At 41.5% G+C, this 26,349-nt stretch overlaps 1 protein-coding gene and 1 long non-coding RNA gene across 3 annotated transcripts; one reads left to right on the forward strand and one right to left on the reverse strand.

The window, feature by feature from the left end:
- Nucleotides 1-23,593, reverse strand: LOC135250835 (uncharacterized). Of its 2 annotated transcripts, none has more exons than XR_010329026.1 (3): nucleotides 23,488-23,593; nucleotides 21,993-22,070; nucleotides 1-2,846 (listed from the first exon to the last, which is right to left on the reverse strand). It is a non-coding gene; the product is annotated as an uncharacterized LOC135250835 (long non-coding RNA). The 2 variants fall into 2 exon arrangements; XR_010329027.1 differs by lacking the exon at nucleotides 1-2,846 and adding an exon at nucleotides 16,975-20,422.
- On the forward strand, nucleotides 23,569-25,632 carry cxcr4a (chemokine (C-X-C motif) receptor 4a). The gene is made up of 2 exons (XM_064327594.1): nucleotides 23,569-23,726; nucleotides 24,073-25,632. The coding sequence occupies exons 1-2, from the start codon at nucleotides 23,712-23,714 to the stop codon at nucleotides 25,132-25,134; spliced, it is 1,077 nt and encodes a 358-aa protein (XP_064183664.1). The 5' UTR covers nucleotides 23,569-23,711; the 3' UTR covers nucleotides 25,135-25,632.
- Nucleotides 25,633-26,349: the final 717 nt, after the last annotated feature.

The following is a 26,349-nucleotide window of genomic DNA, read 5'->3' on the forward strand; positions in this document are numbered from 1 at the left end:
TAAGCACACTGGCCACAAGGGTGAAATCCTGGAGTAGTATTTTGTGCAGTAACAAACAGTGTCTGGTGCTAAGCTCTGCTTTTTAAGTGTACAACACCTAACTGGTTTAAGCAGGGAGAAATGCCATGGCTCAGAGGGCAGAGGATTCAGGTTTGAAATTATTCTTAACTGCCACTTCTCTTTTCTGCTTTTGCTACTGCCTTTGTGTTCCATTCTTTTTCTTCCCCCCAGTGCCCACCTACTTTCCCATTCTAAACATGACACAAATTTCTCCAAAAGGAATTGGATTTCAAGTCTTTAGTGGCTTTATTCGCTGAGTTCTGGTACGGGCTCTCAACACTCTGCTGCACTCAGTAATGGCAGCTCTTAGGAGCCGCGTGGCGCTGATGGCTTCTATTCAAATCTGCCCCTCGTTATTTGTTGTATTCACACCAGTGTCTCTAAATTATTAGCAGCTAAATGAGGCACGAATGGCCCACTGGGTAATGACATGTGGTTTTATTGTGGCACAACAAAAAAGGGAGGCAGGGCAGTATTGTGCTTGACACAAGCGCAGGTGTTAATGCATTCAGCTCGCGCGTCATAACAACACACGCTCTAACAGGAGTGGAGGTACAAAAAAAAAACATAGTTCACCGGACATATTCTGGTATTAATTTAAAACAGCACATTGAACCCACCAATATTTAGTTTGACGACTCCAACACCCTTTTCTTTATAGGTTTCATCATAATAACATAAGCTGGATATATGTGATTTTATATGAAGCTGCATGTGAAGTCTGAAAACATTTACATTGGCCATTATGCAGTTTCCACAATTTAGACAAATAGATAAAAATTATAGTCTTTAAAATGTGCATTACCATTTAGGACAAAAATATACACCAAAACTATGTGCCTTAAATGTTACATGTGGAACTGAAATCTGCAATGGACAATTAATATGGGGCAATGGCTGTACAAACACATACACACGTAAGTCTTACACTTATACAGTAATAATAATTGTAATAATTATAATAAGCATAGTCTTTAAACAAAAAAAATAGTACAGTAAGAGATCTGGCCTCTTGAATAACACATTTATTCTGTGCATTAATATGTTTGATACTGACCTGAGAAGTATAGCAGCTGGAAATGATTATATGCCAGTCCGTCATGATAGTCTTACTTCACCCTGCCCAACAGGTGGAGCCGACACCAAGCAGAGCACTGCACTGCCAATTTGCCTGAGGTGTGCAAACACACCAATATGCTCCATCGCAATAAGAACCGAAATTCATTTGTGTTTAGGGAACAAAATAGTAATTTCAATGTCAATATATTTCCATTTTAAATTATCATTTAAATTAACAGGAATGTTTCACCTTTAATACACTAATTAAACTATTAGAGGGGAACAGAAATTCATTTTTGAAGTGCGATATTTGATAATAATGCACTTAACCCTCATCTAATGAAGCAGCACATGACTCAGCAAGGATCATAAAATTATGGATATTGTCACAATTTGTATGCTGCTGGCAAAATCAAAATAATTTCACAGTGCCACAAAAACAACTTTGCAAGCACAGCCTGTTCTTCTTTTCAAATCAGGAAGTGGTTTTGCTCAGACTGTATAACATAAAAAAACATCTCAAAGTGATGTCATTGTGTCTGTAATCTTCCACTGAAACATTTCAGCCCAACAAATAAAGACCCTTGCATCAAGTTTAAAAAAAAAATCCTTTCACAAACATCTGTAGCTGTTCTAAAAGCACTGTTGCAATTTGTTAACTACTGGTGCAATTTAAACAAAGCGTGATGTATTCAGTAGGAATTTGTAAGTGATAAATTTGTTGTTGACATTGTTGCTGCACTTACTAACTCAGCTGGGGTCTAGGGATAATTATTTTTGCGGTATTGTGGAAATACTGTCTTCAAGGGGAGCCGGAGATCTTCGATGACTAAAAATGCAACCCTGAGTATTTCACCACGTTTACCAAACGGATGTAATAAACCACCAGGTGGTTTATTACATGCATTTGGTAACCCCTTCACAGGGTGCCCACGTCCCCTTTCATTGGGTGCCCACGTACCCTATCATAGGGCACCCATTTACCCTTTCACACAGTCTAAGCTCAATAATCCCAATCAAAACAACACTTCCCTGGTTTATATTTGAATATATATTGCACTGTTCCAGGGGAGAAATTTTAGCTAGCATTCAAGCATCTGCTTATGCATAAAGTTAAAGTAAACAGTAGCAGGGTGAACACATAATAATTATTCATAGAAATAGCCGGGCTGTGCATTGGCTGAGGTGTTCTCTGCTAAGTTCCCATATGAATCATACATCTCTCACTTCCATGTGCAGCTGACCTCAGGGCAGGTGGTCATAATGTTACAGGGCACCTCACGTCCCCAGGGGGCGTCGAGACGCCGGGTTCGGGACCCGGGCGCACGCGAGAGCGCTGTATGTCACCGCAGTACAAAAAGCCAGCCCCGGCTGCGGAACAGGGGCAGGGCACCGGGAGCAGACAGCGCCACCGCTCTTCTTCATTTATAATGTACGGGGGAAAAAACGATTTTTCCATGACCATGTACGATATATTAGAAAAGCACAGAGCGCTAATTCTTCCTTGACCTCAGAGAGAAGCTGGGAAAAAGAAGGCGGAGCCAGTGGGAAGACGGGCGTCGTGAGGCGGCGAGGCGGGGGGAGACGCGGGGAGCGCTCGATGTTCAGAGCGCTCACGCCGCGAGGTGACTCTCCTGGCCCTGACAGTCTGTGTTCATCCACTGGTGGGCGAACAACCGGAAAATCCAATCAGCGCACCTCAAAGACTCCGGGTCAGGCTCAGTCACCTTTTCAAGAGAGATTTCACCTTTTCAGGCTATTTCACCTTTTCAGGGCATTTCAAGAGAGTTGCACGAACATTTCAAACCGAGATGCCCCTTTAACAAAAACCTCTACTCCCTCATTTGTTTTAATACTTCAAACAAATTATGCAAATGCCTATGGAAAAAATCTATATATCCAATCTTACTATCATTGTCATTCACAGTGATAATTGTGTGCTTCATTTTCAAGCAGATGCGGTATTGCTGCTTTTTGCAGTTGTGTTGCTTTTGTATGTAAAACAGTTGTCTACTCGAGAATATGTCACTGCCATCTGGTGGCTGGTTTGTGTATGGTATGGGATGCAATATACTACTGGTTTGGGAAAAGTATGGGATGTGATTGTATATACTGTGAGATATGAAATGCAACTTTCTGGTTTGGGTATGGTGCAGGATATGATATATAGCTGACTGGTTTGTATATGGTGTGGGATGTGGGGTGTGGAATATAGCTCACTGGTTTGTGTATGGTATGGGATGTATAGGTGACTGTTTTTTGTATGGTGTGGGATGTGAGATATAGCTAACTGGTTCATGTATCTTGTGGGATGTGATATATAGCTGACTGGTATGTGTATGGTGTAGGATGTGATATGTAGCAGAACATGTTGTGTATGGTATAGGATGTGATATATAGCTGACTGGTTCGTGTATGGTGTGGGATGTGATTTATACCTGACTGGGTTATGTATGGTGTGGGATGTGAAATACTGGGTGCTGTGAGGGTGGAGCAGACAGTCCTTACTCTTTCCCTGTAATATGACAGCCCTCCAATCCAGAACAGTCGTAAAAAGATGCTGCCCTATGGAAGGCTTTCACGTAATGCCTCGATGTTTATGAGAGCCGTAAACAGTATCATGGCCAGTGTGTCCCCTCTCTACTCCCTCATTTGAACGAATCATACTGTAGCCCCTTTTAACTGTTAGATTCTGTACAATGGTTTAAATGAAAATCAATTCATCACTCGTGGTGACAATGATGTAATAAAATAGCACACAAGTAAAGAGCCCAGCAGGGCCTGCGAGGCAAAGAACATGTCAGTGGGGAAATGCTTGATTTCAGAAACAAGACTACTGACTTTCAAATTTTGGCGGGTTGGCTCTCACACTCGAAAAGAACCACGCCCCAGCTTCAGTTACATGCCTACCATCTCCTGTGGTTTCAGATGGCTCACCACAAGGAGGGTAAGACCAAGGTTTAACAGCTCTTCTCTTTCTCTCTCACTCACTCACAAACACACACACGCACACTCACCAACACACACAAATGCACACACGAACACACACACACACACACACACACACACTCACCTACACGCACACACACATACATACACACCTACAGACAAACACACACACAGCTACAGACATACACACACACTCACCTACACACACGCAGACACACACACACACACACACACACACACACTCACCTACACAGAAACAGACGCACACATACCCACTCACCCACACACAGGGACGCACACACACACACATACACACAGACTACCTTTCTGAGTTGCTATCAAAAGACTTGTACAGATACAGAGACCTGACAGTATGCCTTGTCTCATTACTGAACGCAGCACAGACAGCACTGGGATCTGACCTGTGCACACCTGTCATAAGATCCTCAAAACAGGAATCTGATCTGTGTATATGATGTGTGTGCAACAGTCAACATATTGTTCGAACAGGGATGTGATATTGCAGGCCAGGGGCTGAACAAATTAACTACATAGGGAAGTTTAACTAAATTACTTGTATATCTCTCTTGCCCATGCAGATATGGTTTGAATATTGTAATGAGCCAACAGAACAAATCTAGATGCAATTTTTGCTTTTTGCTTAGATCTCGCATTCTTTTACTGATCCCGGCATAGCACAGTCACACAAATGTTTGTAAATCTATTCTATTGAATTCAGTCTTTCAGTGGCAGACAGTCATGCATTTGCCCTGATTTCTCATGCAGTCTCTCTCATTTCATCGGACTTTAAATCTAAAGAAATAAACCTGTGCCCATTTATAGATTGGAACGGATTAGATGAGGACTGCCGTAGTGTCGCCTTACATTACTCTCTATTTTTCATGATGCTCACACTTCACTCGGTGAGGGACCATTTACATCCTGAGTTTTGTTCCCCCTTAAATGAAATCGCATTTCTGTCAGACAAATAGAATATGAAATGAAGACCATCTCAACTTTCCTGGGCTGCACTGCTTTTACTAAGACACATCGCTTATCATTTACAAGCTCCGCTGTTTCCATGCTGCAGCGGATTGAAGCTGGCTATGAATCATTTATTTTTGAGGGACTAGAGGAAAACACTTTAAGAGCAATGCTATGTATGGCCTATAAAACCTGGAACTGAAATATCACCAGGGTGTGATATCTCTGTAAATAACGTGAAGATGAAGCCGTTAAACGATTCGGCTGTTAAGCAGGGCTGAAAATGCTGCCGCGACCAATGCTATCACGCTACTGTTGCGTATTGCATGCGTTAGGCACAAAAAACACGACGCTACGCCATTTCAAAAGCGCGCTACTGTCGACACCCAACACGTGTTCGGACTGGGCATTCTGTCTGGTCAGCGCGCTACGAGCACCAGCGACGCAACAGATGCATTTGGACAACTGCCCGGTAAACACCCCCAACAAACGCAGATGGATTTGGTGTGAGAGGCCAACATTAAAACTGCAGCCCTGCTGCAGAACTGCTTGAGGGGACTTTGATGTGCACATTCACCTGGGAGATGGCCAAATGGTCAAAGTCAATTAATTTATATATGACAGATGGGTCTCTGTGGTAACCTTTATAGTCATATAATCAGTGGCAGCTGGTGAGCTGGAAAGAGGAGAGACAGTAATCTTACTTTTAAACTGGTTATTGGGCTCAACCGGCTTTCATTTATTTTTCTTGATTAACAAGCGTGTCAAATAACTGAATAATCCATTGGCAAGTAATCCCAAAGCTTTCTCTTAATTGTGTTTCACGACATAATGCTCCTTGTCTTCTCTCCCTTTATTTCTACCTCTTTCGGTTCAGAAAAAACTATTTAACAATTAAAGAATTATTTAAAGAATAAGCAGTGTGTCTTACAAGTGTTGTGCGCACCATAGAAGGCGAGCAAACAAACTTGATAACATCAGGTGATCTTTCATGAGCATTTAAACTGCACAGTCTGAACAGATCAGATCAATGGATCTTTGAATCTTAGATTCTCTGTGAATCTTAGGAGATAAGGGTATATTCATCCACAGTATAATATAACAGAATGTTATAGAATAATTGGCTATACCTACTGGTATTGATTACCTGGATAAATAATAACTTTTAATTTACCAAGGAAAGTAAACAGAAAGAGGGTGAGCGTAACAGCAGGTTTAAAGCTAAGGTTTAAGGATCCCATTTCCGGTTCATCACTACAAATGACTTCTAAGACCACATGGCAAGGCCATCAATAAGTGTCCTCTTAGTGACAGCACTAACAGCAGCTTATGTTACGTTCCTAATGTAATGAAACTGTATAATTGAAATGTTCTGCAAAATAGAGGCAAGTGAATGTCGAATGAGACACAGGGAAAGTGTTCACTTGGACAGTCAGTATCGTGTTACATCTAAAATCTCTTTTGGCATCCAACCACTTCCTCTCCCTGGGTTTATCCTCTGACAGTAGCAACCTGTGTGTTTTAGCATAAACAAACAGTCTTAATTTCAACAGAAAAAAAACAATAATATGGCATTACTCTTGAAAAATTGAAAAAATTGTCTCAGGTCAGGAAGGCTCAAGGCTACAGTGTTCCACATATCCCATGTTCTACCCTCGCATGTTTTCCTAAAGCCAGTGCTCCCTGGACTAATGTTCTGATTGGAGGGAATTCCCTAAGGCCGGCAGTGTCTGCCACACCGTGACCGTATCCAATTCACCACAAATGCTTCAGAGAGGGTATGTGGGTCGGTCCTTGAGTACTGAATGGATTTCTTGGGATCGACAAGCGACACGACACAAATCAAGCCCTCGTGGATAGAGAACGTGGCGGTGGGCTGCAGGGGGGCAGGGAGGTATTACAGGCACCTTCAACTGTAATAGAACGTGACCGTTCAGAGGTCAGGCTGTTCCCCCTGGCCATGGTGTGCTGTATCCCCCCCCCCACACCACTCCTCTGAGCCCTATCTCCTCAGGGCGGGCAGCCGTCTGTCCGTCAAAGATAACAACGCATCAGAAGTACAGAGCAAACACAAGAAGTTAGGACGATGTTGAACAGTTACACAATGCCTTAGTCTTTAAAACAGAAGCTTCGAACGTCAGCCAGAACTCCTACGCACTGAGGGGGGAAGGACCTCAGCGGTTAAGAGTCTGGTACTTCGGGAACCCGCCCTGTCACACTACGCACTTTAAGTGCCTACTAATTCAGGATTGACCTTTATGAAAGTGATGGAATCGGCTTTGTCATCCATTTCGTCAAAGCGAACTAGTTCACACCGGATTTTCTGACCGCGCAAACCCGCTCTCACAGGGCTCGATAGCATGTGAACACCAAGACGCAATTCGGCAGAGAAGACTGCGATCTAGCACGCACGCAAAGAAAATAAAAACGAATCGACACTTCAGGTTTTTGGTTCTCACTTTCACACAGACCCTCGGAAAAGGGAAGTAGGAGCGCGCCCAAGCCCGCGTGAGAGTGACTCATCGGTTCACCTTATTGATCTCTGCCCCGGCCCTCCGCCTCTCAGACGTCCGCTCTGTTATTGCGAGTGAGGCGACGGTGCCCATCGAACGGCGACGGGGACGCCCGTCACCCGGGCCGGGTTCAAGCCGAGTTCGCTCTTCGCTTCAGAGCGCGGGGAACGGGTGCCAACCGACGGAGGAGTTATGCGAGAGAGCGCGAGGCGGCGGAGGGGGGTTTTAAAGCGCACGCCCGCCTCCTCCGCGGCCGTAACTCTGTGCTTTTTAATGCGTTTGTGTTTGTTCGCCCCGTGATTTAGAGGAGGGGGCCAACAGCAATGCTGTTTCCACATAAAGCCTGACCACCGCAAGAATTACGGCCTTAAAACTTTTAAGCCGAGTCCTTTCCGCAGAAATGTTTTCCTTGCTCCATCTCCCATAAGCCATCATGTTTTCATCCCTTCGCTTCAAATCAAGATAGGATCGAACGGACCGGCTGCCCATTTCGTTTAACTTTGGATCAACTCACCGTTTCCCTAATGCTACAGATACACACATTTCACAACACACATCTCACTTTCCAATTTTTGCCCAAAGTGGGGTTACATCCATGTTAGTAGGCGATTAATCAACTCATTTATCTAAAGCAATTTACACAGGACATGAGCTTTCATCTCAAAATGATTGCCATGAGGATTTTTACTTAACTTTGTCAATTGCCTTGGTATCAACCGTGTGGGCAAAACTGTGCTGTCACGTGTCTCTATGCGTGTTCACATTCAGGAACCACATCACGAGACAGGATAATTTTGTCCTCTGTTGGCACCACAACTACTTCAGCTAAAGGAACACAGAAGCACATGTTCACGGAAAAAACATCCAGCTAAAAGATATTTCCATTCTATCCTTCCAGCATGATACCAAAACATGCCACCATAACAAAAGGCTTTGCGCATAGCCTGCATAATAGATGGCTTTAATGAGATTATTACAAGTACATGTGACATAGAAATCGCATAAAAATGAGTTTTGTCATATAGTTTACACAACTATCTGTAAGATAATTCAAACAGGCTTCCAATAAATCTTGGAGCTGCTTAAAAATAGCCTAATTTCTACAGTATGGGAGAGCAAGATAACCTGAGAAAGAGAAAGAGAAAGATGGCAAGAGAAAGGTGACACTGTGGCAGATTGCCTGTCAACGGTGAAAGACATTAAGCAAAGACAAGTTATGACAGGTTATAGACAGTGACCAAAGCCAGGCAAAAACAGGCTGTACCCTGGCTACCCAGACAGGACAGGCTGTGCTCAGACTGTAGAGCAGAGAAGCAAGATGCTTGCTGTGCTTCCTGCAAATAACACAAATAAATCCCAAATTTTCGGCCCTGCAGGGCACATACAATTTGCCCATCCTTTTCTGAGAGGACCTTAGTCGTACGGTACTTGGCCTGCCATAGCCTGAGGGACAGGGAGTGAAACACAAACCCAACACAAAGCGCCCGTATAAAATGCTGCGTTATGCTACACATTTACCATTAAAAGTTTATATAATTGCCTTTATTTTTATATCCGTGCTTTTGTTTAATATTTCTTGAATGACATTTCAAGTTATTAGATGCAGCTATTGTATAACTGAATAATTCCAATCTTGGGGCATTTGTACACTTGCTTATTTGCATTTTCCAGTTTGACGCAACTGGACAACTGTCATTTTTTCATTCTACAACACCAAACTGTAATGGTAATTAAACGGAAAGGCATGAAACCTTCATGATGACTTTAACAGGACCCACAGGAGACAGACAGGGTGTAACCGAAGACGAGGCGTGGCTCTTTCTGATTACCTCAGAGCACACGTTAACGGAAATGCGATGTCTCAAGAGGTTCCCTGCCAGCATTTGAAAATCATAACTGAATTAGAAGACTGAGTCACAATGAGGCCTTTCCAGGAAATTCTACACATCAAAAAAAAAATCCCCCCCCCCCAAAAAAAAAACTGTACAGTATGTTTAACGGTTACTAGGGACAGATGTCAAACAACCTGATTGTTATTCACTTGAAGAAGAATAGCATTTCATTCAGGTAATGCCCACAAAATACCATTTCACTGGGGTATTTCCACTGTTAGTTGAACTGCTTTTCTAATAATAACTTTCATGATATGACTGCATGCAGATTTTAAGACAAAAGAAAAATACAGACGGGAGAACAATTAGGAGCTGTCTAACATGTCGGTCCAAAATCTCCCATAGGTGTTCAATTGGGTCGAGATCTGGTGACTGCAAAGGCCATAGCATATGATTCACAGCATTTTCATACTCATGAAACCATTCAGTGACCCCTCGTGCCTGTGACTGGGGGCATTGTTATCCTGGAGCAGACCACTCCCATCAGGATAGAAATGTTTCATTATAGGATAAAGGTGATCACTCAGATTAACTTTGTATTGATTTGCAGACCCTTCCCTCTAAGGAGACAAGTGGACCCAAACCGTGCCATAAAAATCCCCCCTCTTCTCTTTTTCTTAACATATCGCACAAACGCGCTTTTGACCACAAATTCCAACCCTATTTACTGATGTCTTTCCATAGATATAAATGCAGATGTCATTTTAGTCACTGCCATCCATGCCCCAATAATGAACCCTCTTTCAAAGTCTCCTATCTTTTCCTTAATCCAAAACCAAGGTCAACTGGGCCTGCTCAGCATTTTTATACGTGCCGCAGAGCATAAGATGTTAATTATATCACGTAGTAAACCTGTATGGAAGTATCTGCATTCGTTTTGTTTCATCACTCATTTATTCAGGTTCTTCTTTTAATTTGTCACCCGTCTGTATATGAACAAACGCTGAGAGGAAAGCTAATTCTACAACTGCTAACATCCTTCACTTTAGGAACGGAATGCTCAAGATGAATTATGCGCGGATTGTGCCTTTATAATTGTGTACAGAGCACATGCAAAACACACTGCAAGTGGAATGAAGGCACAGAGCTCCGCACTCTCAAGGCATTCAGTTTCCCCTAAGAGCCGCACAGCGTCCGTTGATGTATTGGCCAGCGACGTCATCTTGTCACTTACATATGAACCCAGATGGACGCGGCCCTGGGGAAATGGCCCGGCTAATTGAATTATCCCGATTCAACAGAACCCAGCCACAGCGCCGGATATGGGCAGCTACTGCACACCCTGCAGGCCCCTGCTACTAAGATTGATCAGACATTTATTTCATTTGAAGTGACAGTAAGATGTGGCATATGCTGCCTGTTTGAGATCTGAAAGGCAAGAGATATTTAGAGAGGGGGGGGGTGAGGGAGGGACCTTTTGAAGCCTCAAGCAAAACATAATTTTACTTCAGTTTGAGCAGCAAATTTTAAAGTAATCTACATTTTGAGTTTGATGGTCATGAAAATTAAAGAAAGAACTTCAAGAAATGCGAACTGTTGCAGTATTGCTCAAAGTTAACCCCTTTGCGCAAATGCCAAATCTGGCCAATCCTCGCCCATTTAGGTAGGTGTTCTATTTAAGGCTTTATAACTCCAGATGTGAGCATCACAAAGACTTGGAAAATGGCTTAAATGATGCAAGACACCTGCACCATATACAAGTGTATTGCTTCATTTACAATACTTAGATGAATTTATATTCATCATTTAGGAAGAAATAAAGTGCCACAAATTCAATTATCTTGACAAAAATGCTAAAATGAAGTTGCTCTCCTTTAGTTCGAAATGAAATACTGAGAGATCACATATGCAAAACAGGTAGAACTATATATGTCCTGGATCATAAACTCCTTGACCACAACTGTGCAAGATCTGAGGGTGAGATGCCGAACTACTAAAGATCTATGAAGCAAAAAGTAAGCAGTGTACTCTGGTGTCCATCAGTGTATCAAAATCTATCCAAAATGTCTAAACTGTGCAGTGCATTGTCATGCATCATCTAATAAAGCTAATAAAGCTAGCACATAAGGCTTGCTGTTTCCCCTCATAGTTTGGTTGCAGGAGCATTTAATGTTTGAGTTAAGCAATCTCAGGATGCAGGCATCTAGCCACAAGGGGGCTTACAGGAAGGGGTTAAGAAAAAACGTAGTGTGGTTTATGTCTGTGGAGCACAATTTCCCATAATGTTTAAAAAAAAATTTCAAGACAAACTTGTGTATCATTAGTCGCCCAGATGCATCACTCCATGAGCAATCCACAGAGTCTACGTCAGTGGTTCCCAAACTCGGTGTTCCAACTGCAAACCCATAATTTTAAAAAGCTGGTAAATGTTCTTAATTAGCTGCTTTTCATGTTTAGAGGGATTATTTGCCCTCTTAATACACATTATGCCAGAAATAGCTGTATATGTCATGACTAATAAAAATCCCAAGTTATATTGAACATGCAAGTTGTTGAACATGCATTTTATTTCTTTAACAATTATTAACATAATGCAAATTTTCTTTGTCTTTGAATTCTTCATTATCTTCCAGATGGTTAGTTTCATTGGCCAGGTAACTGTACTTTCACCACTTAGGTGTCTATTGATTCATCCCAATCTTTAATTTGATCAGTTAAAAATAATTTATCTCTTTTCATGCAGTTGTTCTTCATGGAATGCATAGTGATTGTTTTATATAATGTGGTGTAAGAAGGTAAATAATCCTTCTAAACATGAAAAGCACTAAATTTCTTAAAAAATTAACAGCTTCTCAAAACTATTTGCTTGAAATTGTAGTTGAAACAAAAACTAGCATTCACAGGGGGTTCCCAGGACCAAACTTGGTCCGGGGAACCCCCTGCGAATGCTGGTTCACAGTTAATGAGGGTGTTTGTTTTGATGCTATATCATGTGTGAACAGCGTACTCACTCTGGAGAACAGTTTGCACTTCTCAGCGATGATATTGGTTCACTTCTCCATCTTTATTAAAGATTAAAAGAGAGCAAAGAGTCGCTGTTGTCCATTTCTGCAACAACATTTACCATCTATTGACTTTTGTGCTCGCCGAGCCAAAGTAGACTGTCAAGGGGGGTGATATCTTGGCGACCGCTGTCATAACATTCAACGCAGATAAGGTAAGTACACAACCCCTGCAATGACTCACATGACCAAGGTAACTCTGGGCACCTGCTGAAACGCTCAAAATGCGCATTGACAATGGCCTACTAGCAGTTCAAGCTTCGGCTACCCATCCATACACCTCTAGCAAACACTAAAGTGTTCAAGTCCTTAACAAATACTGAGCAGCAAGACGGACTCTGCTTCACAGCACATGCCTGTGTGTTTTGCTTGTTTTTTAAATTGGTACACCACCACTACTCCCCCCCACCCCCTTTGGAGCATATGATTGTTATAGGTTTCATATTTTGCAATATACATCCCGAGTATCATCTTGGGTATTGGGTGGGAGGGGGGGGGCATAATCTTGAGAGCCATATCAGGAGACAGAGGGATGGCTACTGTCCACAATAACTCCTATTGCTGACACACTGTATCTCCTCCAGCTATTTAATTAACAACACCTGTATGAGGCTGGGACTCATTGCACCAGCCTAGTTTATAATCCCCTGTGGTTCTCAAGTCTAAACCTGCTGTGAGCTTAAAGAGCTAGACTGAGCACAGAACGTAATCCAAACCGATAACAAATATCTAACTCTGCAATATGTAAAACAAAGGTATCATATTCACAAACGGGTAACTGATCTGCAGTCATTCACCTATAGCCTCGATAGGATGGGGAATTCCGGCAGGGGCCATGTGAGAAACATTCATGTCTAACTTCACTGATCAACTGTCAAGTACAATGACTCATAGATTCTTTCATTGCATGTGAGTATGAAGGAAAGTCAATGGTGTTACATTTATGCCATTCTAATACTTTCACAGACTAATGACCTAAGCACCATGGAGTCCATAGACAACATACCTAAGCATAATTTTCTTATAATAGATATGTTTATATTGTTTGTTTTTTTTTAATCATTATTTCATTAATTATGGTGATAAATAACCTGAGTAAATACCTGTAACAATTTGTTCATATAGCCTTAAATTGAATGTGCTGCATTAAGCGTGATTAAACATTCTAAGGAGAGGCATTAGAATAACATATAAAAACAAACAGGAAAATGCATATTGGAGGGCCATGGAATGGAAGACAAATATTGGTCCAGGTTCAATAAAACTGAAATGCATTTTGTCCTTTTCCTTGTGCCATAACTTCAAGGAAATGTTATGGTTCAGTCATTCTTCAACACATTTAATTCATTTCAGTAACCTCCAAGCCCAGTACTGGACATGAATTAAAATGCTGTAGCGCTTGCTTTCAGTTAAGGACAGATAAGGACATATGTGCAAAGCTGTGGTTTGGTCAATAAGAGCTGGAAGCTATAACAGCAGGCATCTGGATTTAAATTTCCTATAGCATGTTTAATAAATAATCACAAAGGCTGTAAACAAGATGGTGGTAAGGTCATGGTAAACCAAACTGAATTATTCATGCCAATTGCATCATTTGGTCAATAGAAATCCTTTCGATTTTGAGGAGCAAATGTCCAAGGCAGCTAAAATATCAAGACTTGAGGGTCCCTAGGAAATTAAAAAATCAAATGTAACAGAACACAAAGAACTAATCCTTCAAGAAAACCCAGAAGCTGCTTTAAATGTCAACAAAATTCAGTCACAGGATTAGGGAGAAATCTGTTTGCCTTACTCTGAAATCCTCCAACCTCCAAGGAAATTTGAGAGAGCCCTTTCCTCGATTCCTTCTCTTTCTGTAATTGCAGGGTATCCGGAATTTCTCCTGTCCCAGTGCCATGCGACTGAACCAGCAAAGGCCTCTGCTTGTTATTGTATGTGCGAACTTACACATTGTAAGTACATGATTAAAACAATTACTAATTCTAGCCGTATGTTCTTAAAGCTTAGAAAGCTTAGATTAACATAGAAATTTCTTTCTGAAACAAACCTTTCAACATTTGCCAACAAATCTTAAAAATACTATATACTTCAAATTAATTGTGTAGTCTTATAGCCTGAACATGATTTATATTGAAAAGGTGCTTGACAGTGGCAGCATTCTACAAATGGCCTTTCACAGGTTTCTACACTGTGTAAACTCACAGCCCTCCACATCTTCCTCCTTTCACTTTACCATCGGGAATTCATGCTAACACTGTATCACCCTCAAGGTACTGTTGCTATATATTCATGTCCACTCTTGCAAAAATAAATTCTTCATTTGATTTATGCCAGGTTCCCAGCATAATTCAACTGTAACTACCCTATCTTTTCACGTGGTCATTGTTACATGGCTGTTTCAATGCAGAAATGATTTTCATTGGTTTAAAAAGTGTTTCCAAGTCATGAACTAGCCCAAAACTAAAAACCAAAGGTGAACCAGACAAATAACAGCCTAAAATCACATACAGCTGTACTGAGCATCATACAGTAAATATACAGTATTACTCAATAAGAATGATTTTCTTTTGTTCTATTTCATGAGAAGTGGGGAACTATACATTTCTGCACATATATCAGCCACCTTTGCTTTATTTTCGAGTGGACAGACACCCACGTGATGTGAACACCTTGGTTTCAAAGGGTAATTACTCAGAGACAGCTGTACAGCTTTCCACAGAAACCATGGTGTTTTAGTGCAATTACAGTGTAATTGCCCCCACATAATATATGCACTTAACTGTGTGTGTTTTTTCTCACGTATCCTGCTAACTGCAGTTTAATTAAGTTCAATATAGCGTGCACTGTCTCTACATGTCATGGGGTGATACTTGGTGATACAGAAATTTCTTATTATTGGGATCTATAAAGCACTATGTCTATTTACTACGACTGTGCTGGATTTCTGTTGTGCTCTTCATCACCGTAGTGGAGAGAACTGGAGAAAGATGGATTTACATATGCTGGGTTGTATATTTTATATGTGAAGTCAGTGTTTGGAAAAAAATTGAAAAAAAAAATCAAAGTAACTTAAAGGAATTGCAGGAGGAATAGCACATGTCTGCTTCTATGACATTGTGATTGACGAACGATCATTTCAAAGATTCAGGTTAACAATACACGGCATAATATTGACTTCCTGTCCATATTGAACACCTAAAGGTGAGCTGAAAAAGGACCTAAATGCAGGTTTATCCACCTGAGCTAGCCTGGATCTCCCTCTCAAAACTCTGGTTTTTCCAACAACCAAAACATTGTTGCTGGGTGTCCCAAACCCCATTCATATTCATGTTTCCAGAATGTACAAATGTGCAATTTAGATTCAATTCAACAGACTGGGCATGGTTAAACGATACATGGTTGCAGTATAAATTAGTACCATGTTTTTAAACAGGTTATCCTTAGAATGGTATAAATGGTACGACAACACCAGGCTCGGATTGGGAAACCATTAACCATCTATCAAACACATTAAGTATACTGACATGGATATGTAGCCTAATTATGCACTGATGATAGTGACTGTTTCATATGTGCGTCAATGTCTCATCATATAAAAGTTTGATTTGAACATTGGCACCAATCAGTGTGGGAAAAAAAACGGCTTTTTATACAAGTCACATAAAAGCCCAACTGTGCACTGTGCATGTAGAGAGCCGTTAATGCAACTGTAATTATGATGGCAGTTTCACTCGTAGCCCATAATTATAATGCACAGCCTTGAAACAGAAGAGCAATCACGAGTCGTGTTAACAGGTGTTCTTTTTTCTTTTTTAAAGCTATCTTTTCTAAGAAAAGACCCGGCAAGTAACAATTTGTTTGCTACCAAGTACCTCAGCGGTACCTTTCAGACTTCTAGGCACCAGGTCACCCAAAAAAGAGGCCCCTCTGGCAAGGTAAAACTGAGGCATGTGGGCTTTGTTCTCAGTCAGCAGTTAAGCCCTCTCTGCACATTCTGTATGGCTCTGCATGGCTCTTCTATATACAGCAGAACACCTCAAAGAGAACATGAGCAGTCCATTCACTGCCGGTGTGGTGTTTAAATTAATGTTAAATGATCAAAAAATGACATCAGCAATTTATGCACCGTGATTTAAATGTGGAACATCTGTTCTAGCTGATCCGAACACGGTAAAGTCTACTGCTGGTCTCATCCAGTCTTACGCATCATTGTGCATTGCCAAACGTTTCACTGATCTGCGTTGCTACAGATGTAGAGCAGTTTGTCTGTGCTGCTTTTCTACGTTATCATCGTAGATAATGCGATAATGGCACTGTCTGGTCCAAAGAATGATTCTTCTACCCAGAGCTACACAGCAGTTTAAAAACAATTCCGCTGTTCCCTGAGTTTCCAGTTATGGCGGATGTTTTTACATGGATTTGGCCCCTAACTGGCTTGACCAAAGTACACACATTCCTCGGTCTGCCAGCTGTACTTATGGACCTCGCCACTTCAACGGGGCACTATAAGTATAACTTAATAATGCCAACAGGTAATTTGGTAAAAAAGAATATTTCTGCAACTTTACACAACATCCGCAGTCCATGCAAACCTGCAGTGATGAAACAATATTGCAGCCAAAGTCTAAATCAACTTCCCTAATTTCAGATGCATAAAACGGCAAACACAATATTGAAATATTCCTTTGAAAAATTAGTATTCTGGCAGGTCAGAGCATTAATGCATTTAAGAATGTTGCAACAGCTGGTTTTTACTGCATTGTCTTTATCTATTGTTGAGCCTTGTTGAGAAAGACGAATCCCCTGTGGCACTGTAATGTGTGTGAATTGAATCAGAATGAGCTGGTCCACCACTGGTTTCTTTGGCAAACCTTATCTGACTTTATCTGGGACATTATCCCCCTTATCTTGCAGGATCAAGGCAGACCTTCCCTGCATGCCACTTTACCAAGACTATTCCATTGCTGCCCAAGATGTTTCAGGCCATAAGGCTACCTTCAGATCAATGAAAGCTTAAAAGGAATCCTACAGTGCTGGAACTGTTCACTACCTGCTGTTACTGATGGGTGAATTGTCTGCTTTCCAAACAATTCACAATGGTAAGTGTGATGCAAGAAGCAAAGAGATTCAGCTCCTGAAGGCACATTGCTAGCCATCCAAAAAAACCCAATATCATGACCCTGTAGCTATTCCAGCATTCACGTGTATTTGACAACCAACTCATACACACAAACATATCCCAGTGCCAGATTCTGTGCCTGTGTGCCATGGCACAGCAGACACTAAACCACAATTTGTACGTTAGGAAAAAGAAACCACACTGTTTTATCTTATGAACACCGCTGCACCGCTGAAATGCTTCAACACCATTGTGATGTTTCACTCATTCTAGCGGTTTCCTCAGGCCTTGGGCCAATTTTGAATGCAAATGGGCATCGGCGTTTTGATTCTTATTGGTTCTCTCCTTTTTCCGTCTTACGTAAACGAATGAACCCGTGTAAGGACACGCGGCAGCAACAACATGTCATAAGAGCAAAGATGTTCTAACACCAACCGTCTATTTCCTGTTTTCACTACCATCTGAACATACACAAAAAAAACTACTCACACATACACTGCGTTCAACTTTCTTTTTTTTTTTTTACCAAGTTTTACCATTGGTACAGTGTGGAGACACACCTCCTCATGTCACACCCCCTCTGACGCACGGTCTATACATATCCACTATATAGCCTAGTCATGGACAAGTGAAATGAGAACCTCCCCGTGGCCTGAACTGACAAACGTCCTTATTTTGTTCTGTTCCCTAAAACGCAAAAACGTAAATTTAGTGCTGGCAATCATCAGAGGTAAACTCACATGGTAAAATATCCATTCTATTTAAAATTGTAGCACACGACAGGCCACAGTTGCTCTCAATTTTGAACAGAGTAACTGAGATCAACATCACATGAAAGCCAAATGCAGTAAGAGGCAAGTACATATTTATCGGCAGAAACATTTCATGTGGAGGTTTTTTTTTGTTCATTTCGAAGAAAGGAAGTAGTGGGTAGCTCATTCGCAGGGCACTGTTCTAACGTGTGGATGAGCCCCACAGTCTGGTCCTGGGGCAGCAGTACAGCATACAGTAACAGTCAGGGAGCTGGGCTTGCAAATCAAGGGTTGTAGGGTTGACCACTCCAGGTGGTACACTGCTACTGAGTGAGACATTTAGCCATATATATAAAGGGATTGCATGAAGGAAAAAATAAAAAAGTGATGCAAGCTGTGTTTGTAACTGGATAACAACGTCTGCTAAATAGCTAAGATGTATATGTAAACTGGTACTGGATCCTGATCATCCTAGCGCCAACTCTGGCCATCAAACCCCACAGCACCACCCAGGAAGGGAGGGACTGAGTCATCCAAGATGACCGGGTCTCATCACAGTCACCAGCAACAGGAGAATGAAAATTGTTAACCTGGATTTCAAACTGGGAGAAAAGAGGGCCAAAGAATGTCTGAGAACCACAATGTGCTGAATATTTTTCAGTAACAATCAGAGCTGATGTAGAAAGTATTGCTCTGTACATTAAGTGTCATTCCCTTTGACTACTTTGAAATAATCCCTCTCAATCATCACATATAGTGTCATATATACTGAACAACACATCATATAACAGGGACTCTTGGAGTGCTTTTCTTGAAAACCAGTGGTGGTCAAGTCAGCTAATCATACATATGTGCAGGTCTGTTTATACTTGTATCATAACAATGTCTTTACTCATTTAAGCCTACAATTTGAGTGATTTCAGTTGGTAAACAATTCTCAAATACCGGTGAGTAAACCAAGACAGCAAGAGGGCAAGAGTAAGCACTGCTCTGAGAAGACTCAATTTTAATTACATGTTTTGCCATGATTGTCTTAATTCAACAAGAATTTAAGATCCCTTTCACAATCGTGTGGTCAGCTTGTAGGAACTGGCCCCTGTTTATCACGTGGGTGCAGCCCATTTTAAAATGGTTGCAGTATTTTGAGATTTGTGAGAAAATAGAGCTACATAAATCCATTGCTGTACTGCAGAGTGTGTGGAAAGTTTACACTATCTACATTTCTCATTAACATGTTCTCCAGTCCAATCAGGTCAAGCTAAGTGTTTTCTGAGAGCCAATAGCTTCACCCCTATATCCAAGCAGGAAGTGTCCAACAGCCCAAGATAAGGCCAGCCTTTGTCTTTAAGTGGTCCCCATTGTTTGAATCCCTTGGCTGTCTTGAAATGTAAACAGAAAAAACTTACATTCCAGGGGCTTTAAAATTCAGTGCCCAACGAATGCAGAATGAAAGACTTTGATTTACCCTCTAAAAGTGTTGAGAACCAATTACTCCATGTGCACTAACACACTGTTTGTGCTAGAATTTCAATCTAATTTACCCACAAAGATGGCTTGTACAATTGAAAAATTTAGCCTCTGCCGTACCACTCCGTGTAGTATGATGTTTTGTAAGATTTGATTAACAAGGACTCATCAATTTACACATCATGTGAAGAGAATGAAAGCAAAAGGCCAGAAGTAGAAGCACAATCTCTTATTTCAGCACAAAGGCTAAAAACAAGGTAGCAGGCCTGTAACAAACACACACGCTTTCAAGAATGCATGTACGCACGCACACTCATGCGCGAGTGCATGTGCGCACACACAAACAAAGATCACACTTGGACACACACATAAACACGCACACACAGCAGTTGTTAGATATGATCAGGGCAGAGAGATTGTATCTCTGTTATTTGCCTGCAGCCAAAATCTTCAAGCTGAACTCCATTCATGCTCAATTCCTTGTCAAAAACACCATGGTTTTTACTGAAGTAACCCCAAACAGCAAATACCTCAATACAGGGTGACTTGAATTGCTCACACTACTGACGCAATTCAGGTTGAAAACCTTCAATTGTTCCAAAGCCTGGTCATCTGGAATCCTAGCCTGAAAACACGTAAATAAAAATCATTTCTGTATCCACCACAACACAATGCTGCCTCTTGAAATGTTCAGCATTTTTACACACTTCCAATCATTATTTTTTTGTAATTATCTAGTAGTCTTCCCTGAAGAAGACTGATCTGTCTTAAAATTTAATGACTTAATTGTCATCAAGCAAATGTTTGATGACCTGCTCTTTATCAATCAAAAACAGACTGAATACTGATATCGAAGGACCACAAGTAGTAGGAAGTGTCCACCTTTAAGGTCAAAACAATCAAGTGGAAATCCAAACTGTCAGTAATGAAGATAAAGCATCATCAGAGAAAAGGGGGGAAAAAAACTGTCAGACCTAGTTCAATGCAATAACCCTCAAACACCCACACGTGGTCTTGTGAATAACACGTTAGTCATTTTACAAACTGCAAGCAAAAATGTACAAACAAAGCTGGCTTTATAATGAAACAACTTCCACTCTAACTTGATGAAGTCCATGAATATGTTGGAACTGGAAAAGGACTATGGACACAACCTGCAAGTATATTGGCAGATTCCTCTTTCCATCCTCTGTGCATTCTTTCTCTTCATTTTAATTGCCATTGTTCACATTCAATCCCCACAACTTCACACTTTGGACCTGCATTTTAAGTAGCAAACACTCTATTGCATTGTTTCCACTGACTGCAACCAGATGCACGCAATGCAATAAGTCTTCCCCATCTGAGCAAGATTGGTTCATACATTCCCTTCATGAGCTAAATGAATGCTGGCAAACAAAAATAAAAGACGGTCATAATAAACAGTGAAATATAAATATGAAGAGAATATGATTCAAAGTGGGGACAGAATGGGTTGTTACTGTGTGTGTACTTCTCCTCCCATTCATTTGCATGTCTAAGCCTTACAGCTAATGGCTAATGCAGAGGAATGGGTGTAGAGGTCAACATGGATCACAGTGAGGCCAATTACCCCCATCCCACGCTTATTTTACAGTAATTTACCAGCAGGCATTAGAAGTTTAAGCAGCCTATCAGTGTTTTGGGAAGAGCTTGGCTGAGCTGAGGAGGGGGGTGGGGTGGGGGGGTGGGGGGTAATGAACAGTTTTCTTTTTTTTTTTGCAGAAGAGGGCAGGAGGTGAAACACTGAGCACAACCTTGACACGATTCCTTTCCATCTTTTCAACACAAGCACAAATAGCAGAAACTGATTTGTCCAGCCAAAACACTTTCAAGAGAATTTTTCTGGTTTATTGTGAAACAGGTCTCGTTCTTGTAATGGCCAAAAAATCTTTTTTTTTTTCTAAGCAAAACACCCAGGATGTTTTCTATTTTGAAGCAGGGAAGTATGATTTTCAAAACACTTCAAAAGTGATAAGTAGCAATTATGGCAAACGTTCAAAATTTCATTTATTGTTCAGTAAAAAGGGATGCAGAAACTCAAAGCATAAACTGAATGCATAAACATGTCTGCACGTCTTTCTGTTCATGTGGAATCCAGTAGTAGACAAGACTAAAAGCCAGAGCCAGATTAGCCTCTTTTCCTCCTCATTTACATGGAAAGCTGATGTGTTTACCTGTGGTTCTTCTTGAGATCCTATGTTTGAGCCCAGCCTCCTTCGGTTCCCACGCAGCATGCTTTCCCCATTCCTGTTCTGCTTCAAAGAGTACAGACAACAATTACTTGGGCATTCTGAGGAAACAACTGCCTAAAATGGAGACTTTGGTTTTGCATTTTGTTTGGTCTTTTTTGTGCACTACATAACGGCTGCTGTTCAACAACCCCAAGGGAAGGGAAGTGGGGGCCAGGGCCACATAAAAACACATGGTCATATTGATACACTTGCACAAGAACATAAAAGAGGCAGGGAATGGAGTCAATCACTCAATCAATCAATCTCAAATTTCAAAAGAAACACAAAATGCAACCCCGGCACTCGGGGTTCGAGCTGAAGAGGGACGGCTAACGACCACTGCGCCGCACACAAAATAACACTACTCTGGCTTTGAGAGCTTTGAGAGTCTCAGGTGACCAGACCCTGTTATCACCCTACCCCCTATTTCGAAGATGGGAATTAGTGACACCAAAGGCTGAGTGGCTGAAAATGAGTGAATAAAGGTAAGAAAAGACGGCTCAACAGCTCTCGACACTATGAGGTCTTGACCTCTCTGACACAAGCCTAAAGCCATGCTGAGCCAGTGAGCTTCCCTTAACAATCTATCCAGTCCATCAGCACCGGCGGATTTTAGACAAAACAGTGCTAATGTGATGACAGGAGGTAGCATGAGCCAAAATTAAGATTAGGGTTACTTTGTAAGTAGTAAGTGATTTCAAAAGCATTAGCATGCATATATCTCAAAAAAAAAAAAAAAAAACATTTTCCCAGCTGCAAGCGGCATGGTCCAATCAGCGTTAAAATATAAATCATGCACGTGCATAACAATTTACATTTCAGTTTCCTATCCTTATTAGATTACAAAGTATTAATTCTGTTTGATCACGGGATATTTCTGTTGTCGGGGTTTTGTGGATGATTACATTTTGTTGAGTTGTGCAGATGTGGCCAGGAGAATAATTTGTTAGTGTAAGTGTGAAAGAATTTAAACGAACACTAAATAACTCTTAACTGCACTGAAGTTGTGCGCACTCGTGCGTAAGAGATGTATCCTATGCAGGGAGCTATATTTATGTTTAAATATTAGTGTTTAATACACGTATTTATTCTGATAACATATAGTATATCAGATGGTAGAATATAGTAACAAAATTTATACTGGTTTAAACAGACTGCGCTATTACACTTGATTACACGTGTTCTGGTAACAGGCGCCTCTGTCACATCGCCGGATTTGCAATTTGTCTAATGAATTTGCCAGACACACTGTTATATTATCAATGAAAAAATCACGCAGTTCTCAAAATGTGATGACTCTAACTGACATAATACCCACACGCATAATTACTATAATATGGCTGAAAAACCCCGTTGCTAACGTTCGCTTTACCTTCGAGTTTTATGTGTTTCTTTTGCGGCAGAAAAAAATACGTATCTTAACGCATCACAAACAAACCTGTTTTATATATTCTGTCCATAACATTTGTTTGCTTTCCTCCTGCATGGGAAAACTAGATTTCAGGCAGGAACGAAGACGCTGGGTTGAGCAAGCTGCAAACTCCTCCTGTGGGAGGGGTCTCAACTGTCAGCGCCGCGCTTAAAAGTCCTGCAGGTTTCAAGACGCACCAGAAAGCAGACGCTCATTCAAGCAGTTTTTTTCCTTACTGTTCATAGTCCATCATGGAGAATCACGAGGTAAGCGTTGCTGAGAAGTTTTAAGAGCTTACAATGCTTTCATGCAAAGGGGTACATTTGTACATTTCTTCGGACAAATGAAATAGCAGACAGCGTGTAAGCAGTTAACATTGTGCAAATAAATGCTACATGTAATGCTATTTTGCTTACATAAAAATATGGGTAATTATTTAGCTTGAAGAATTATTTCATAGAACCATACTGTTTCCAGCAAAACCTTTTTTTAAATTATTATTATTCGGTCGGATTTGAAAAAATGTATTATAATTATGCCAGCAATTACGACTGCAGTTATTCTCTGTATTATGAATGTAATGCTAACCTGATTTCTTTTTTTTTTTTACAGGAGTATTTTTATGAATTTGGTGACGATAATAGCACTGAGTCTGGATCAGGGCTACCCGATGAGTATTTCGCGCAACCCTGTGACAGAACTCACAACACTGGTTTTCAAAAGATCTTCCTACCGACAATATACGGAATGATCTTTGCTTTGGGAGCCGTGGGCAATGGACTGGTGGTCACTGTGATGGGCTACCAGAAAAAGTCAAGAACCATGACCGACAAATACAGGCTGCACCTTTCCGTGGCCGACCTCCTCTTCGTGCTCACGTTGCCATTCTGGGCTGTGGACTCAGTCAGCAACTGGTACTTTGGAAGTTTCCTCTGTGTCGCCGTACACATGATCTACACTGTCAACCTGTACAGCAGCGTGCTCATTCTGGCCTTCATCAGCTTAGATAGATATTTAGCTGTGGTGCGTGCGACCAACAGCCAGGCGCCCAGAAGGCTCCTGGCAGAGAGGGTGATCTACGTGGGCGTGTGGCTGCCTGCCGCCCTCCTCACTGTGCCAGATCTGGTGTTCGCTAAGGCGAGGGATGCGGGAAGCAGGACAGTCTGCGAGCGCATCTACCCGCACGGATCTAGCTCTATCTGGAGAGCCATTTTCAACTTCCAGCACATCTTCGTGGGCTTCGTCATCCCTGGCCTAATCATCCTTACGTGCTACTGCATCATAATCAGCAGGCTGTCCCAGGGCTCCAAAGGCCAGCTGAAGCGCAGGGCTCTGAAGACCACAGTCATCCTCATCCTCTGTTTCTTCAGCTGCTGGCTGCCCTATTGCGCAGGCATCTTCGTGGACACCCTGGTGTTGCTGAACGTCATCCCCTACAGCTGCACCCTGGAACAGAGTCTGGTCACATGGATCACCATCACAGAAGCGCTGGCCTACTTCCACTGCTGCCTCAACCCAATTCTCTACGCTTTCCTAGGAGTAAAGTTCAAGAAGTCGGCCCGGAGCACATTCATCACCAGTCAAAGCTCCGGCAAGAAAATGCTGGCCAAAAAGAGAGCTGGGCTTTCATCCATCTCCACGGAATCAGAGTCTTCCAGCTTTCACTCCAGCTAACAGACAATTGCTATCTCTATTCCTTTCTAAGGACTTTATTATGCTTTATTATGAAAAAAAGAGTGATTGTACACCTAACTGTAAATAGTTTGTATATATTTATGTGTTTGCTTTTATAAAGAATTTTCTATCCTCAGATTTGTTAATTTAAGTTTTCTATCCTTTTAAGTGTTTTCAAGTAATGTTGGATTCATCAGGCTGTGCCTGCAGGCCACTGATTGGCAGCCTCTGATTTAGAAGTGAGTTTTTAAAGGTTGAGCCTTCAATAAAGTTTGCCAGGATCTCTAACAACAAAATGAGATAGTGTTGTACAAGTATAGAGCAAGAGTGCAAAATATCAAAGCAGTTCAAACTGACCAATTTTTAGCACTTAAACCTAATTGTGTACAGAGGAGCTGCCATATGTTACACAGTGTTTGTTTTGTGGAAGGCTTTTCTGCAGGCTTTAAAAATTGCTGCGTCCACTGCTAACCTGTTGATAATAAAATCTGAAAACGATCCGCTCCGAGTGTGTTGTGTGTTTTATCAACGCTTTGTTTCCCCTCGGGCTAACCTTCCCTTTGGAGAGGGGTGGAGGTTCTTTGATGGTGAAGGGGGGAGGGGCTGTGGAGACTCTAATGCACCCACCTGATCTGACTGAAAGAAGGACTAAGAGCCTTTAACATTGCTGGAACATCTGTGCCGTTTGCTCCTTTTGCATTCATTCAGGGCACAATGGCACAAAAACGGCGCCAGATTGGGGCTCCCCCGAGGCCTTCCTTATCTGACTGACGACCTTACCATGGGTCCAGTTCAAAATCAGCCCAATGAAAGATCACAAGAGGCTTTCAGCCTCTCCAGTAATTCCATATGCTCTGACCAGCTTCAGCAGTCAAACACAGAGCTCACCTGGTGCATCTACACCTTATTCCACTGTTCAACAAGACCCCGTCACACTGTTTAGCATGAAAATATGTGCTGTCCAAGCACTGAAAACTGATGATGAGCGGGTGTGTCATTAAAATGGTTTTTTAAATTTATTAATGACACTGAGGTCAAAAATAAAATAAAATTACATTATGTTAATAGACTCCATTGTCTAAGGTTACTTATGAATTCATAAAAGAATTTAAATAAAGTACCCTCCCCCCCCAAAAAAAAAAATAACTTAATTACTGGGTAAGAGTAAGATTTAAGATTACGTAAACTAAGCTACAGGATTGAGTGTAGCACAGT

Source organism: Anguilla rostrata, chromosome 3, assembly GCF_018555375.3.
Source record: "Anguilla rostrata isolate EN2019 chromosome 3, ASM1855537v3, whole genome shotgun sequence".
Classification (NCBI taxonomy): domain Eukaryota; kingdom Metazoa; phylum Chordata; class Actinopteri; order Anguilliformes; family Anguillidae; genus Anguilla; species Anguilla rostrata.